This window comes from Micromys minutus (assembly GCF_963924665.1).
Source record: "Micromys minutus genome assembly, chromosome: 7".
In the NCBI taxonomy this organism is placed as follows: Eukaryota; Metazoa; Chordata; class Mammalia; order Rodentia; family Muridae; genus Micromys; species Micromys minutus.
The window spans coordinates 51425160-51441857 of NC_137976.1; the positions used below are offsets into that span (position 1 = coordinate 51425160).

Here is a 16698-nt window from a genome sequence, read left to right on the forward strand (position 1 = left end):
CCTAGCTGTGTGAGGAGTCGATCTTCTCCTGTTTGCCTTCCGAACAAGGTAAAGAACTCTCAGCATGTCTAACACTTTGCAGGCCTAGATGCTGCCATGCTCCCACCTTGATAATAATGGACTGAACCTCTGAACCTGTAAGCCAGCCCCAGTTAAATGTTGTCCTCTTATAAGAGTTGCCCTGGCCATGGTGTTTCTTGACAGCAATAAAACCCTAACTTAAACAATATTCAAATCATTAACTGAAATATGTAGGTAGGTAGTGGCCTACTAGTGTGGCCCTGCCAAGTAATAGCAGGTGCAGTAAAGATGATAAAGACTTGAAAGATTAAGCCAAGGAGAATATGAAAGCTGTGGTAAGTTGCGGAAAAATGTGGTATTTCAGATTTCTGGGGGTCTGGATGATGAAATGGTGTATATACTTGAAAAACTTAGAAGCACTTTTTATTTTTAAAAAATTAAGTAAAGCTATTGTTGACCTAAGTGGAAGATATTTTGGTGACTGAGTAGTAAAAACTTATTTCTACAATTTGCATAATTCTGGGGTCTTGAATCAGGCAGAACAAGTCAATTTTAGGAGCTAGAGTCATCTCCATGATTCTTACATGAGAAGCAGACAAACAACTAAATACACCAGCCTCAACAGCTCTTAGACATGAAGATTCTTGGATGGATTCCTATAATGTATGTTGATAGATCCTTTTTTGATTGTGTGGGTTTTTAATATTAGATAAAAATCCCTGTTTAAAAAAAGAGGCTATACAATTCCCTAGTTTAGGTAGAGATATTCCCTTAGAAAATCTCATTGAAAAATATTTAGCTAGCCAAGTATTTAAACAATGATAAGGCCATTGGACTTCTTAATAAAATTTTAAGAAAATGAACTCAAAGAAAACTTTCTCAACCGTTTTCCAGGATATCCTTAGCCTCTAGTTTGCCACCCTCCTCTCCATGCCGTCAGCTCATTTCTTGAGTCTGTCTTTAGGTTCTTGAACTCTGAACTGTTTATTCTTTGACCCCCTAGTTTCTACAGCACATTGTAATTCAGAATTTAATCCAATTGTCATTCATAGAAGACAATTCTGAGTCGGGTGTGTTACACTCTGATTCCATGTGGCATGTGACCATTTCAATGCCACCGAAAGACCTGCCCAAATCCTCCCAGCATCCTGTTTACCAAGTCCCCTCCCTGTGCCTGCTCATAGTTGATCATTTGACTCTTATTCTCTAGACTCCCGAGGCTCCCTCTCCAGACAATTTTTGTTTCTTTTACTTTCTTCCTCCCTTTAGATATTCCCCCATGAGATTGACATGGCAGTGTATATACAGTACAAAGTGTGTAATAGCTGGAACACACTAGGCATTTAGTGTGCACAAGAGGGAGGTTTTTGTTGTTGTTTGTTTGTTTGTTTTTCTGCCATCATTCCTCCCAGATCCATCCAAAGGAACAGCTTGGAATTCTTCTCATTCTGCGTCTTTCTCTCTACTCCAAATTACACCACATCACCACAGGCATTCCCCAAATTCCTACCATTAACTTAGCTCTACTTCTTTGCAATAAGAATTTATTGTCTCTCATAAACCTATGCCCAACTTCTAGTTTCTATGACCAGTGATTGTGGCCTTATTTTTTGGAAGGATACTTTGGTCGATATAATTTGAAGATCTCGAGGAAAGATCGTTGTAGATTTAAGATGGACCCTAAATTCAGAACTAGGCATAATGTAAGAAAAACTTCCTTTCATGCAGAAAGGAAGACCATATGAGGATGGAGGCAAGTAAAGATGGATGCAGCTTCAGACCAATAATGGCAAAGTTTGACCCCAGCTACTAGAAGCTTGAAAGAGGGCCTAGAATGAAGCATTCTTCAATGGCTCCAAAAAGATCATGCCCTCTGGTACTTTGACTTAGTTTTTCTTGGCTACAGGAATGTAAGAGAATAAATTTGTGAAATTTTGCTCTGGTAGGCTCAAGAAGCTAGTGTAACCCTCTTTGGTATTTTAAAAATAAAATCTATCTCTTAATTGATATATTAAAAATGTATGGGGAACCATGGGATATTTTAATAGATGCATACATGTGTAATATTAAGTTCTTCCCTTTGAAGACTTTTTCATTCCTTCATTATGAAAATGCTTATAATTATTTCCTCTGGCTCTCTGAAATGTACAGTAAAAGTATATTGCTCCAGCATCACACACACGCACACACACACACACACACACACACACACACTCCCTCTGGTAATTTCTACTGTTCTCTCAGTTTCTATGAGATCAGTAACTTCAGTAACTTTCAGATCTCACATAGGAACCATATGTTTTAGTTTTTTTTTCTGTGTCTGACTTATTTTAATGATCTCTAGTTTCATATAGGTTGTTGTAAATCTTGTCTTTCATTCTTTTGTTTTAGTCAAGTTTTTAAAACATTGCTTATTTAATAGCATCTTTCTCTGTCTCTCTGTCTCTCTCTGTACCTCTGTCTCTCTCTATGTCTTTGTTTCTCTGTCTCTGTCTCCTCTCTGTCTGTCTGTTTTTGTCTGTCTATACCCATGTGTCTATGGAGGTCTTGTGGAAGTCAGAGGGCAACTTTGAAGAATCAGTTCTTCCCTTCCACTATATTTTCCCCTCTGCTATGTGGCATACTCTGGAAAGCCTGAGAGATTCCAGATTATTTTTCTATCTCCACTTCCTGCCTGTCTATAGGAGTGCTGGGATTATAAGTACCATTGACACCATATCTGGATTTTAAAATCTAGTTTCTGGGGATCAAACTAAAGTTGACAGGGTGGTACAATAAGGTATTTTACCTGCTGAGCTATCTGATGGGCCTAGTTACTTGAATCTATAAGATGCTGGGATTCAGCCTACCCTTCCATTCTTGTCTCTTCCTACTATTACTTCCATACTTCCGTAGATTAACAGCCCCTCCATCAAACAGACCTTGTCTGCATTTGTTTTTCTAGTAGCATCCTTCCCCTCTGCCTTAGTATTTCTTTTGCTGCAGTGAAACACCATGCTCAAAAGAAAGTAGGAAAGGAAAGGGTTTATTTAGTTTATGTGTTCACATTGTAGTTCATCATTGAAAAAAGTCAGGATAGAAACTCAAATAGGGCAGGAACATTGAGCACAGGAGCTGGTGTAGAGGTCATGGAGGAGTGATGCTGACTGGCTTGCTCCTCATGGCTTGCTCAGTCTGCTTTCATATAGATCCCAGAACTACCAGCCCAGGGATGGCACCAGCCACAATGGGCTGGGCCCTCCTCCATCAATCTAATTAAGAAAAAGCCTTACAGTTGAACTTCATGGAGTATTTTCCTTTCAATTGAGGTTTCCTTCTTTCAAATGATTATAGCTGGTATCAGGTTGGCTTAAAATTAGCCAGGACAATCTCTCTGAAACTCATTGTGTCTTCATTCCTTTAAATTCTAATCACAAAACGTGATTAGAAAGCCAATCCTAATCCACATGATATTATTTTAAATTCTGGTTGTTTATAGAGCAAATTTGATGAGTACACAGGTCTTGTTTGGATAGCATTTGTCTTGCTGTCTCATACAACACATGTATGACTCTCCCTGAGGGCAGGGTACTTTTTCCAACTTCTAACTGTGAATGACATAAATGAAGCCAGCTAGCCCCTGACCACATGCAGGTGTTGTGGCTAAATTGTGTTGTGCACCTCAGCATTTATATGTTAAATTTTAATCCACAGAGCTTCAGAATGACTGTGTGCTGGTGTGGGACCTTTAAAAAGATACGGAATCTAAACAGAGGTTTAGGAATCCCTAATCCAATCTGATGAGCATCCTTATAAGGGAGAAGACTTCCCTCAGAATTAAGCAGCAAACAAAATGGTGGCTATGGGCAAATTCATGAAAGCACTTGAAACAAACAGGTCACCCAATGTTCTCAAAGGACAAGTGTGTGACCACTTTGACCTTAGATTTCCAACCTCCAACACTGTATGAAACTCTGATTTTTTAGTCACCTATCTCAGTAGTTTGTTATGGAAGTCCTGTCAAGCTAATACGGCGGGTGAAGGACTGTAAGACAAACAGTTTAGAAATGGGGGACGAACAAGACCTCTTTTCATGATGAAACTCTTAACTACTAGCCTTACTTCTAAACTGTTTGGCAGGATGCTTCCACCCACCCCCACCCAAACACTCAGTCTCTGCTTTTCCCTAATGTCCCATCAGTTTCTATGAGACCAATATCTATCAGATCCCACATATGAACTGGCATATGTACAGTTGGCTTTCTGTGTCTGGCTTATTTTAATGACCTCTAGTTTTATATAGATTGTTGTAGATGGCGGTCTTTCATTTCTTTTTTTCTTTTTTCTTTAGTCAAATCTTTAAAGAATCGCTTATTTAATAGTATCTCTGTCTGCCTCTCTCTCTGTTTACACCAATGCCAAAGAACTACTTGGTTTATTATGAATAGAGAATAGTTTTAAGTCAAAGATCAAAGAAATCTGAGTGTGGAACTGGAATCTACTTTCCCAAACCCCCTTGTCTTCCAGACTCAGGAAATCAACTGATAATTTTATTAATTAACTTCCTAGTCTAATCATTATCAATTTTAGCCATGAAGTTCAAAGCCCTACAAAGGCTTAGACTGGTGATATGGTAATAAAAACCAGAGTAGTTACCTAGAAAGGAATGAAAGTAACCCTTACTATGTTATTTCTTAATCTGTGTGCTCACATATAAGTTTTCTTTTGATTTTGGTTTTGTTGTTACTATTTTGATTTGTTTAAAATCAAATCAAGGTGTGTGTGTGTGTGTGTGTGTGTGTGTGTGTGTGTGTGTGTGTGTGTGTTCCATTGTGTAGTTTAGGGGGAAATGTCTTGTATTTGGTTCCATAGTTTCCAAACTCATCTTCCAATCATGAGTTTCTTTTAGAGGCTCCTTGATAATCTGGGGTGAATATGTCACTCTGCACAGCCTTTGAAGGACATAGTTCTTCATGGTTGGACTTACCAGGTATAGCTTGATGAATGCTCATTTTGACACTAAATCTCCCTAGGTTATTCACTAAGAATCAGGAGCAGTAAGATAATATGCCTACTGAGCAGTGGTAATGTAGCTTGATTCTTGGAAAGGCTTTGAAGTCTTAGGTTTATCTCCCATTAGCTGGATGAGCTAGTCAAAATACCTCAATTTCTCAGTCTTTGAATCCCATCAAAATGAGGTCTGGGCCATACGCATGCCAATGAACACAAGACAAAGAACTCACAGAAGCTGAGGAGGAATCCAGTGTTATGATTGTGAGGTGACACTCAATAATGCACTTTATCCATACCCATGTCTGACTTCAGTTCCTCCTTCTGTGACTGTTGTCTGCCACATTCTTTTTTCAAGTTCCTTCCCATCAACAAAGCCGGAAGGAAAGCATAAACAGGATAGCTGAGACATGGAATACTCAAGAAGGGAAAGACAATGGTCTTATGCTTGAGCAATAGACCCATTTTGGTGGTAAAAAAAAAAAAAAAAAAAGTTATTTCTTCTGCTATGCTCCCAGCCCTGCTGGCCAAGCTTCCTCCCTTTGTCTTTCCAGCACTAGAAGGCTGATCCTAATCCCTAACTTCAGTGTCTCCATTAGGATTCACTTCTCAGCCATTGTTTGCCCTCTTCTATCGCTTATGTCCATGAAAACTGCTTTTGAAGACTCGGCTCTGACCGAGTTAAAAGAATATTAAACCTAGAATGATTTAAAAAAAATCATGAAATATGAAAATCGATGAACACACAGGGATTTGGGACAAACAATTGGTTGTAAATTGGGTCATTCTCAGGGAGAACCCCTAGGGGTAATTTCTAGGCATCATCCCTGGTATCTCCATCACTGACTCTGGTCATCTTTCTAAGATGGTCCATTCTAAGGAGTGTGCACCTTGATCTGTGAAGTACCCGTGGTTCTCAGCCGTCCTGAAACAACCATGATAACAAGCTGTCTCTTAAACAAGTGTATGTCTAGGAGGGGTAAAGAACAACATGAGCAGTCTAATTAGAGATACTTGTCATCACTAATGAATGATGAGGAATCATCTGGAAAGTTCTTTGAAGTCTCTCAGAAATGTTATCAACATTTCAGAAAAGTTGTCACCTGTAAAACTACTATGCCATGGGTGACTCCAGTGTGTCTTGAGCCTCATTGTATTCCATCCTAAAACATGTTGGCAAGACTGACATTGTTATATCCACTTTACAGAGATATGTAAAGGGCTCTCCAAGTCCACACAATACCAAATGTCTAAACCTGGCACAATACAAATTTACAAGTCACACATGTCCCCCAAAATTAGGGAAGGCATGAGTACAAACTGAGGTAGACTTCACAGTATGCATCTTTTCCTCAAGAGTTTACTAGTATCCACTCTGTTCAAATTGTAAGACATCACTGTCAGTGTTACAGAAACCTATCATTCAGATACTAAGCTTTTTTGTTTTTTGTTTTTTCAGTAAAATTAGAAGGAGCCACAATTGTCAAATAAGCTGTGAGCATAAGCAAAAAACCCACTATGAGGTTTAGATATGGATGCTAATTCCTAGACAATAGTTTTTTCCACATTCAAATACTTGCAATTCTTAAGTTTTCTCTCTCTGTGTGTATATATATGTATATGTATGTGTGTGTATGTGTGTGTGTAGTGTAGGGGAGCATAGATGGCATGTGTGTGCATATCTAAGCATATCATATATGTGCATTTAGGTTATATAAATAAATTCAGTTAGTTTGGAGGAATCTGAACCTCCATGATTATCAACTGCACATAAAATCTAATGGCAGCTGTAACTTATGTGCACCTCTAGTTCCTCTTTGCATTTCCCTTCTTGTGGTACTGGGAAAGAGGAGAGTTAGGAAAGAAATGCAGGCATTCCTCAGGCCCCACTTCCCTAAAACATGTTCCATCCAATCTTTCCAACTGTCTGGAATATCCTTCTCTACCCCCACCCCATAGCCCTCAGATGCAGTGCGAAAAGTCGGTGGGTAATTGGGTCCAGATTGGAGGTGTTTAAATATTCATGAGGCTGGCAGGGGACTGGGAGGGGGCGACTGTCTAGAAATGGGGGTAGGGGCTACGGGAAGTGATTAGTCACTGGAATCTAGTGAACAATTCTGAGAAAGGGACCCAGGGAGAAAGAAGAAAAAAATTGGGTGGGGAGTGGAGAGAAGAGAGAAGAAGAAAAAGGAGAGAGGAAAGAGAAGGAGGGAGGAGAGAGAGAGAGAAAGAGAGAGAGAGAGAGAGAGAGAGAGAGAGAGAGAGAGAGAGAGAGAGAGAGAGAGAGAGAGAGAGAGAGAGAGAAAGAGAGAGAGAGAGAGAGAGAGAGATGTGCATGTGCGGTGAGCAATAGCTGTGGACCTTACAGTTGCTGCTAACTGCCCTGGTGTGTGTGAGGGAGAGAGAGGAAGAGAGAGGGAGAGGGAGGGAGGGAGGGAGGGAGAGCGCGCTAGCGCGAGAGAGCGAGTGAGCAAGCGAGCTGAAAAGAGGTGGAGAGGGGGGGAATAAGGAAGAGAGGAGGAAAGGAGAGAAGGCAGGAAGAAGGCAGGGGAAGATACCACCATGCTGTGCTGTATGAGAAGAACCAAACAGGTAGAGCTAAAGATTTTTTCACTTCTTTGCTGTTGTGAAATTACCGGAGTACAATATTTTCCCGTGAAAGGCAGAAAAAAAATTTTTTAAAAAAAAAACTGCTTCTGCCCTGGCATGGTGCTCTGGTTTCCTTAGCATATGGTAACTGATGGTTGCATCTCAGCTTTATTCTTTTCTGCCTTTCATGTTCTGGTTTTTGGGATGCTGCTACTAATTAGGGTGAGGGTAGAGAAATATGCCGGCTTGGCTGGAAATATGATTCCCCTCGCCTATTAGAAAGTGCTCAGCGGCTAGGTCTTTGGTCCTGAGGGTGTGGATGCAGAAAGGGGTGTGGGGACGATGCGGGCTACATCTACGAGATCAGAACGCTATTCTTTAGATTATTTGTGAAAAACGTGGTTTGGGGGGAATTATATTCACATTTCAGCATTGCCTGTTCCGTGATTCAAATTTTCTCACACGTGCTGCGGAAGATACCTGATTTCGTGCTTGCATGAGCTTCAAAGGGCGCAGGTGTATGTGGGGAAACTGTGAACGTTTTAGTTATTTATTTAATGAATGAATGAAACTGATTTAGGAGATTTTTAAATTTAATTTTATTTTTAAAGAGAGCCTAAAGGCAACAAGGGTTGGGGGAGAACTGGCTACGCGGAGGGGGAAAATCCCCTTCCTGAGATTGTGCGCCAGCTGGTCCGGGAAGAGGGTGGACCACGCCCCTAGGAGCTTTGAGCTTAGATGGGATGGGAAAGGGGAGCCGAGCCAGTATTACCTGTTGGAAACCGGGCTTTTTTCTCCCCCCTCCACCCCCTTCCTGTGAGTCTTTCCTGGCATTAGCAGTGACCAGAGGTGTGTTAGTATCCTGGAGGAGGGTGACTCGGGTTCATCAGGAGGAGGGACGCCTCCAAGATGAGCTAGAATCCCAAGCCTCCCCTCCCCTCCCCCACCGCCTAGATATTTCCCCCCCCCCGTTTATTTCAAAATTGCTCACTTATTTCTTGAAAGACGTTTTAGAAACTTAATTGAGGTGAGGGTGGAGAGATGTGAGAAGCGGATCCTGCAGGCATCCACAGTGAAGTAATGCTCTCTAAACGCAGCCTTCAAACACTTCTAGGAGCACGTTTGAGTGATTTTTAGACAAGGTTAAGAAAAAAAAAATGGGTGTGGGGTTTGAGTGAGTGAGTAAGTGAGTGAGTGAGTGAGTGTGTGTGTGTGCCTGTGTGCGAGTGTGCTCATTTCAGGGTGGGGTGGGATGGCAGTCTTGGTTGTAGAACCCCCTGCAAACGGATTACCTTAAGGACAGGGTGCAAGAGAGGGGCATTTGGCATGATTCTTGTGCAGGTATTGGAAATTAGACAATTTGTTCTACACTTTCCGAGTCCAAAGTGGATGGAGGTGGGTGCAGAGGAAACAGCCCTTCAGCCTGGCCACATGTAGCCAGCGCCCTGGAAGGAGGGTTGGGGAGTGGGGAGGAGGAAGGATGAGGGAAAAAAGAGGTAAAAGCTAGAGAAGAAGCAAGCCCACAATAAACAGACACACAGATGAATACATGCAGATCCTTGGTTAGGAAAGGGTGAACAGAGAAAAGTCTGTCAAGGCGGGGTTGGGGGGGGGGGGTTGTTGCTGGCTGTATTTCTCTATCTGTTCTTGGTTCCAGAAACTGATACTTCCATTGGAACATTTGTAAAACATTTATTCCCATGTCTTCTTTCATTTAAATATATGAAGGCAGCAGATACAGGAGCCAGGGGTTAAGCACACCCTCAGCAAAAGGTTGGAGATGACTGCACTGGCCAGCTGGTAAAATACAATTTTCGAAGGTGGAGCCTGGAGGAGACCAGTGCTATTCAGTTGAAAGGCTTGGGTTTTGGAAAGAAAAGTGTGCTGGCTGACAGCTTGTTCCCACCCTATTTTTATGCATGGGAGTATCCACACATCCCCTTCAGTAAAAGGAACCAAGCAAGCTTCTTACACAGGGAATTGGGGCTAAAGGAATTCCCTCCCAAAAGGAGGAGGACAGCTGCTTCCACTGGCTTCCTCTCACTGACAGCCCGGAGCACTCACTCTGATGTGGGAAGTGATGAGGATGAAATTACGTGTTTAGGGACTTGTAGGAATTTGCATGTAAATGTGTATAGCAAGCACATACTTCCCGTGCAACCATTACGCATGTACTCTGTATGGATTTCACATGCCTCCCTGGGCTTTCGCATCACTGATGCAAAGGAGGAAATGGAATGTATAGAAATGGTCCTCTCTATCCACATATTTTATGAATAGGTTCTTAGGTATGAAATGGTTATGTGCTCCCGTGTAGCAACATTATGTGTCATTTGCATATGTCAGTATTGAAGGTATCATTAAACCAGACAGAAGGAAATGGTGTCTTCAGGGCGTGGGCTCCTATTGCATTGACTGGTGTTCATATAGTATGGATACTTGAGTCTCGTGCAGGTTTCCTTCTGGTGAAATCACCCTCTATCATTTCCAGTCAGAATCTAAGCGTTTCACCCCTTCTTCTGAAAGGTGTTCATCATTCCAGCTCTTAACAGGGATTTAAAAAAAAAAGAAAAAAGAAAACCAAGGCACAGACCTGCAAAGGTCTAACTCTGCCACACCCATGAAATCCAGCAGCAGTGTGGGAGGGGGACTGAGGGCCTGCACTTCCTTCCCCTTCCACTTGAGCAGCAAACACAAGCAGTCTCAGACATTTCTAAGTTGTAATACATTGTCAGTGGGTGTGAGGAATACTTAAGTGATTTCTAGTAGCCATTACTTACCACTGTGCATTATTTAAGCCAAAAGAAGGATGGGGAGGGAGTCTAGAAGGGAGTCGGTGAAGGGGGGTTAAAATAAAAGAATTCTGGAGATTTTATTGGCTCATGATTTTCAAATATCTTGAGGCTGACTTTAAATAGCTCAATTACCATGCATATTGCAGAGGATTAAAAACTTGCAAGGTGTGATAGTCTACAGAGGGGGAAAAAGTGAGATGTTTCCTTTGTTTAAAAATAATGGCTTTAATTTGTAGCTTAAGTGTTAAAAAATTACCCTGCAAGCCAGCAAGCAGACCTGTCCCCACCTCTCACTCTGCTGGCATCTGCCCCCACTCCCTGACAGCATCGGGAGGTGTGGAGGAGCCCAGCCCTGCTGCTGGGTGGGGACCATTCTTTCTAGTAAGAAACTGGATTCCTGATCAGTCTCTCTGAGCCACACCCAGTGTCATCCAGGGACGTAGAGAATTGATTCAGTGGAGGTCTTCTACTTAATATAATTGAAACTGTCCATCTTTAACAATCATGGTGTCTCCATATGTTTCCAACATTGAACAGAAAAAATTATTTAAAAGGGTTTTTTTTTTTTTTTTCTCCCCTTCCCAAATCATTGGGACTTTAGAGAGCCTTTCCCAGTTTGTGGTGAACTTAGCGATGTGGATTTCTCATTATTAAAGTTATACCGTGCCATGTGCACAGTGACCCCTGATCCTTCATGCTAATGAAGTGCTCTGAATGTCACCATGCTCCCTGCCTATGCTATGCTTGCTAGCTATGCTGAGGCAACTGGAAGAAGAAAACACAGGGTTAATTTTCCTTCTTGCTGAGCTGGAGAAAACTGCAGAAACCTCCTTTGATGTGGCAAGTTAAGGGCAAAGTTCCTGCTCACCAAGAGGGAGGATGGCCCAGGGTCTTCTTCTGTCATCCTGAAATTACTAGTGACATGCCTGGGGCAGGATCATTCCACAGACTTCACAGTTTTACTTGGTCCCATAGGGAAGGGGCGGGGCGGAGGGCTTTCAGCCAATCATGGAGCTCCGAATTAACTCATTGTACTCACAGCCCCACCTCCCTCCTCAGCACTGGTCTTATTGACTTTAAGAGACATCTAAAATTTTTCTCTGCGAAATGAATTTCAAGAGAAACCTCTCTCAAATTTTATAGAAAGCAGGTATGGCTTTTAACCCTTTCACTTCTCGGTTAATTCTAAGAGAGAAACTGTCACTTGTAAACCAAAGAGGGTAAATTTGGTCAGCATCCTGCCTCTTGGATTATGAAGTGTAGACAAGTTGTCCCATATACTGCCCCACCCACTTCCCTTAAAGGGTGTTATAAGAATTTTCTCCAATCCGGACAGGACTTTTCCCCCCACAACTGCCAAGGAAGACTTGCTCTTTTTTCTACTAGAGATGTTACTCCTGTTCACACTGAGGTCTTGCTCTTTTCTGAGTTTTCTCACCGACTCCTGTCCCTCCCCTCGAGATCCCTCAAATGTGTGAAGTTTTTAGCTGGTTTCCCCGTGGCCCACGAATGTGCCTCATCTCCTCTGTTCTAGACTCTTCTGACTGCATGCCCATCTCTACAGGTTCCATCTTACTTCCAGATGAGATGGAACAAGGTTTCTAAAAGCATCCCATGCTCGTGTCTCGCCCACCATTCACTATTGTACCTACCGTAAAGAGGCCTCAGTTCGCACGACTCCACAGTCACAAAGTAGCATTTCAGGTCAGCAGTTAGCTTACATCTTACTTGGATGCTGTGGCATGCCTTCTGTTACTCTGCCGTCTGTCTTTCCTGGATAATTCTTCCAACACCTCCTGTCCTCAAACAGGACCTTTAAAAACTCATGTAATGCCTCTTTTCACACCCTTTTCTGAGGACAATGGCTTTCCATCTGTCCTCTTGGTTTTTCTGTCATTCCACCCATTAATGCCAGTTCCACACATTCACATTCAGAGCTTCAGCCTTGTCCTACAGTTTCCAGAGGTCTATCTTGACCTCTGACCTATAGAAGCTTTTCAGAAAACCCCACTTTCTCCTGTGTGCTGGATCAGGTGTCCTCTGGTTTGGACCACTCTTGGACTCCCTGCTCCGTTGCTTTAGCAATGTCCACCCATCCTCAGAGCTCTAGAAACCTAGGATATGTTCCGAATGTGGTCCTTCCTTCCAATCCCCACATTCAGGTACAGAATCTTTTGACTCTAGTTAAAAAGATGTTGAATCTATTCTCTGCTTTTCCACACTTACCTGTTTGTAGCAGTAGTAACCTTGCTCAGTCTTTTCATTAGCTTTCATTTGGCCAACAGCTGCCTGTATGGACCCCAGTTCCACACATTTTCTCTCTTCAGTCTCCATGCAAACAACAGACAACCTGACTTTACCTCATGTAAATCTGCTCATGCTAATTTCCTCATTAAAGTTCCATAATGTCTCCCTGTTGGCAGCAAACTACCAAGTAAGCCTTCAGCATGCCCAGCATGACCAAGCCCCGCCCCTCTTCACAGGGTCACCGTTAGATACTTCCTCCTTCTCGCCTCCAGTCTTCTGTCACTTTATACTTCTTCCACTGCCTGGGACAGTTTATTTCTCTAACAAGAGTTAGCTCTTTAAATCCACGCTTCCATAAGTGAACCTCTTTGGCTATTTTTTATGAGCGTACTGCATTGTGAACTAACTCTACTTGCTGTACAACATAGTGTTCGTTTTTAAAAAAATATGTACCTGTGTCCAACTTGTAAGCTTCTTGTGAAAAAAATACAACAAAATTTTATCCTCTTTCCATCCATTATCTTTACTGTGGCTACAAACATACAGACATGGCAGACTTCCTTTTTAATGTAAGCAAGCACCAAATTAATCAATTTGTAGTCTGCATTTCTCTAAACTGCCTTAGCTGGATCTATCTGGAGATGTCCTTACCACACTGACCACTCCTAATGACCAATATGCCAGCTCCATCCTCAGAGGTGAAGAATCTCAGTCTAGCTATGGCTACTAAATTCTTGCATCTCCATGTGACCTTTTTTTGTATCCATGATCCTTACTTTGTCTTACACCTATTACAAAAGACCCTGTGTTCATCTTCTTCTGCTTGTAGGTGATCTATTTATGCAGTATGTACCTTTAGCATGTGATGAAGAAATGAAGAAGAAATTTTACCTACATTTGAAAGTCTTTCCTTTCCCACTGAACTACCTGAATAATAATATCTACCCACTCACATCACATGTGGAGCTGAAGGGAGGCTGAACAGTAAGCAGTCTCTTAAACCTGTGTTAAATATACAGCAATTGGCCATTTGAATCTATTTTAGTCTTGGAGATTTCAAAGGATTTGGATCCTGGTGCAAGCCTATGGCATCCAGGATGCGGAAGATTGCACCCACATATTTCCATGACTTCAAGTGGTCTGTTCTAGTAGCCTAGTTGAGATATCTTTGAGAGAAGAATCAAGATTTAAAAAAATTGTAGGTGAAGTTCATGTTCCATAGTTCATCCAAAGTTGTATAATGTTTCTCAGCCATGATGCCTTGTCTTGTCTCCAATTGGTGCTCCACCCTCTTTGGCTTAGAGGTTTCTTGTTCCTTTCTCCTTCCCTGCAATGCAAAAGATTTTCAGATTAGTGTACCAGTTTCTGCTAGAGCTTGGTGTATGAAGCTATGAGAGAAGAACATTAAGAAAAAGTGTGTCTTGCCCACCTTTCCAACTTTCCAATGCATGTTTTAGGTTAACCTGGGGCTGATTTGGCATTTAATATAATAAATGCCTAGTACAAAGTGGACTCTCACTTGGCATATACTTGATGGGATGCATGCAGGGATGGAGGGCTCAACATGATGAGATCTGGGGAGAGATGGTTTAACACCAAGGGCATTCCTGAGTACCCATTCAGAGCAGACTGGGTATCCTGCTCAATGCTATTGGTATTTCTAGCAGAGTGGCTATGGTTGAAGTTACAGTTCTCTGTCCTATTTGGTTAGAGTGGCATACTTAAAGTCATTTTGGATTTAGTGTGAGACTGTGTAATTTCACATTTCCAACCCTCAATTAGTTACAGATCTTGATTTCTTAGATGTTCTTTGTTTAATGTCCTGTTCCATGTCTTTGTAGTGGAATAAATCCCTCCCCTGGGTTCTAGACCTGGCTCTGACAATTGCTTGTCCTGTGATCTTAGGTAAGTAACTTAATCTCTTTGAGCCTCAGTTTGTTCATCTGAATTAATGGGCATAATAAAAGCCTCCAAATCCTGACTCACTTTCCTGACTAGGTTGGTATGAGGCTCAAATAAAGTGATAAAAATAAAAATATCTTGTAAACAATGCCTTTTTTATTCTCCTTAAAGTCTTCATGGTGCTACATAAACAAGAAGTACCATTGCTATCTGTATAATGTGTGTGTGTGTGTGTGTGTGTGTGTGTGTGTGTGTGTGTGTGTGTGTATGTATATGTATATATATATACCTACAATATACCACTTGTATTCTCTATGAAATATTAACCACATGAATGGATGAGTGCATAGAGGATCTTTATCATTTATCATTTATTTTGAAAACCTGACTGACAAAATTCAGATAATTATCAGGAACATGAGAAATATCCACTGTTTCCCCCCCCCCATTTCATATGCCAATCTCATCTCCATTTGCTGTCTGCTGCTTGCCCTGACACCCTCACCCCACACTTCACCTCCAAACTGGCTTCTGAGTGTTAGCACACATGCTGTGCTCACATCCATCACATGAGGGCCCAGCCAGGCAGAAGAGGGTGGGGGAAGGTAGGGCTTCTCTGGAGCCTGAAAGATGGAGATGCAGCCTGGTTGGCAGCTCAGCAGATTCTCACTTGGTACCATTTTTATAATGGTTTCAGATCTTTTTGGTGTGCCACTAATAATCCTTGATCACCAATGCATGGAATCCTGAATCTTTTAAAACTCAACTCTAAATGCTATTAGTAATCTTCTCCATCCCCAGGATCTCTATAAAAAACAGTTCAGTTCTCTTGTGTCCATGGTTAGGACTGGGAAAAGTTACCTGTTTAACATAACAAAATTTGTCAAATTTCACACAAAGCAAATGAATTCTGCAACCCTACTCCCACCCCAGAAACTGACTTTTATATTTGTAGAAAATATTGGGAATTATTTTAAAATACAATAATTAGAACATGTTAATACAAAGATTCTGACTCTCCTAGAAGCCAAACATTTAACATAAGAAAATCAGTATCACACATTTTACATAAATGATCCCATAATGGCTTATAATAGAAAGTATGCTAGTGGTACCCAGGAATAAACTGCTGTTCAGAAGAAAATAATTTATTCAGTTGTTCATATAGTTTATTAATGGTTAACATCACCTTTAATCTTTCTCTGTGTGTGTCTCATCTCTTCTGATATTTATGAACCTTTTGATTAGGTATAACTACAAGAATCTGACTTTAAGTATCCATGAAAATAATCTGTTTGAAGGAAACTAAAGATCCTATGAATTTAAAATAAAATTAAATCCAAGACTATAAAAGCAATTAGTGCAGATGTGTAAATCCTAACAGAAGAAAAGCAAGGCCCCTCCCCCCTAGTCTTCTCATTTAAAACAGTCAGTTCCCAGGACCCAGTTTCTCTCCTTTGATTATAATGATATGGAGAGAAAAGGAATGAGAGAGAGGGAACAATTTGTTGGTCTTGTTGCTTGGATCAGCTACTACCATTCAGACAGTTCTCTCTTACTGTATGAAAGCCTAAGGTACATAGTTGTTTCTGGAAGCCCACACCTGTGGGAGAGAGGCAAAGCTTAGAAAGAGTCTGCCTGTATTTCCACATACCTACCACAGAGCAGCTACCTTGGTCAGGAAGGCTCTGCCTCAACTGTGGTCCATCACTGATTTTCCCTTTGGGATGCTGTTAGTTTTGCTGCCTCTTTTACTAATCCTTTATCCCTTCTGTTGCTGTGATTCAGTACCTGGCCCAAAGCAGCTTAGGGAGAATAGGATTCCCTTTGGCTTCTGGGTCCAGAGGCATAGACATAATGATAGTAAGGCACGATGATGTCAGGAAACCATGACAGCAGGATGAGCAGGAGGCTGGCAGATCAATCTCTCATCCATGCACAAGAAGCAAAGAAAGAGAAGCAGGGACCACTATAAACCCTGAGATACCCTGTGATGCACTTCCTCCAGCAATGCCTCTCTTCTTAATAATTCTACAACTCCCTCCAATGATAGTACCAACTAGGGACCAAGCTTCTATACACAAGTTTACAGGGGACATTTCTCAATCATACCACTACAATACCCTTATTGGTAGGTTTCTAAAAGGAAATGGTT

At 41.6% G+C, this 16698-nt stretch overlaps 1 protein-coding gene across 1 annotated transcript in view; it reads left to right on the forward strand.

The window, feature by feature from the left end:
- Positions 1-7527: 7527 nt before the first annotated feature.
- GAP43 (growth associated protein 43) overlaps positions 7528-16698 on the forward strand; it is a gene marked incomplete at its 3' end in the record, with an annotated part of 85756 nt that continues 76585 nt past the window's right edge. Inside the window, exon 1 of the mRNA XM_080919342.1 lies at positions 7528-7602. Within this exon, the coding sequence (XP_080775468.1) occupies positions 7573-7602 (30 nt within the window). The 5' untranslated portion in view covers positions 7528-7572. The remainder of the gene's footprint in view (positions 7603-16698) is intronic.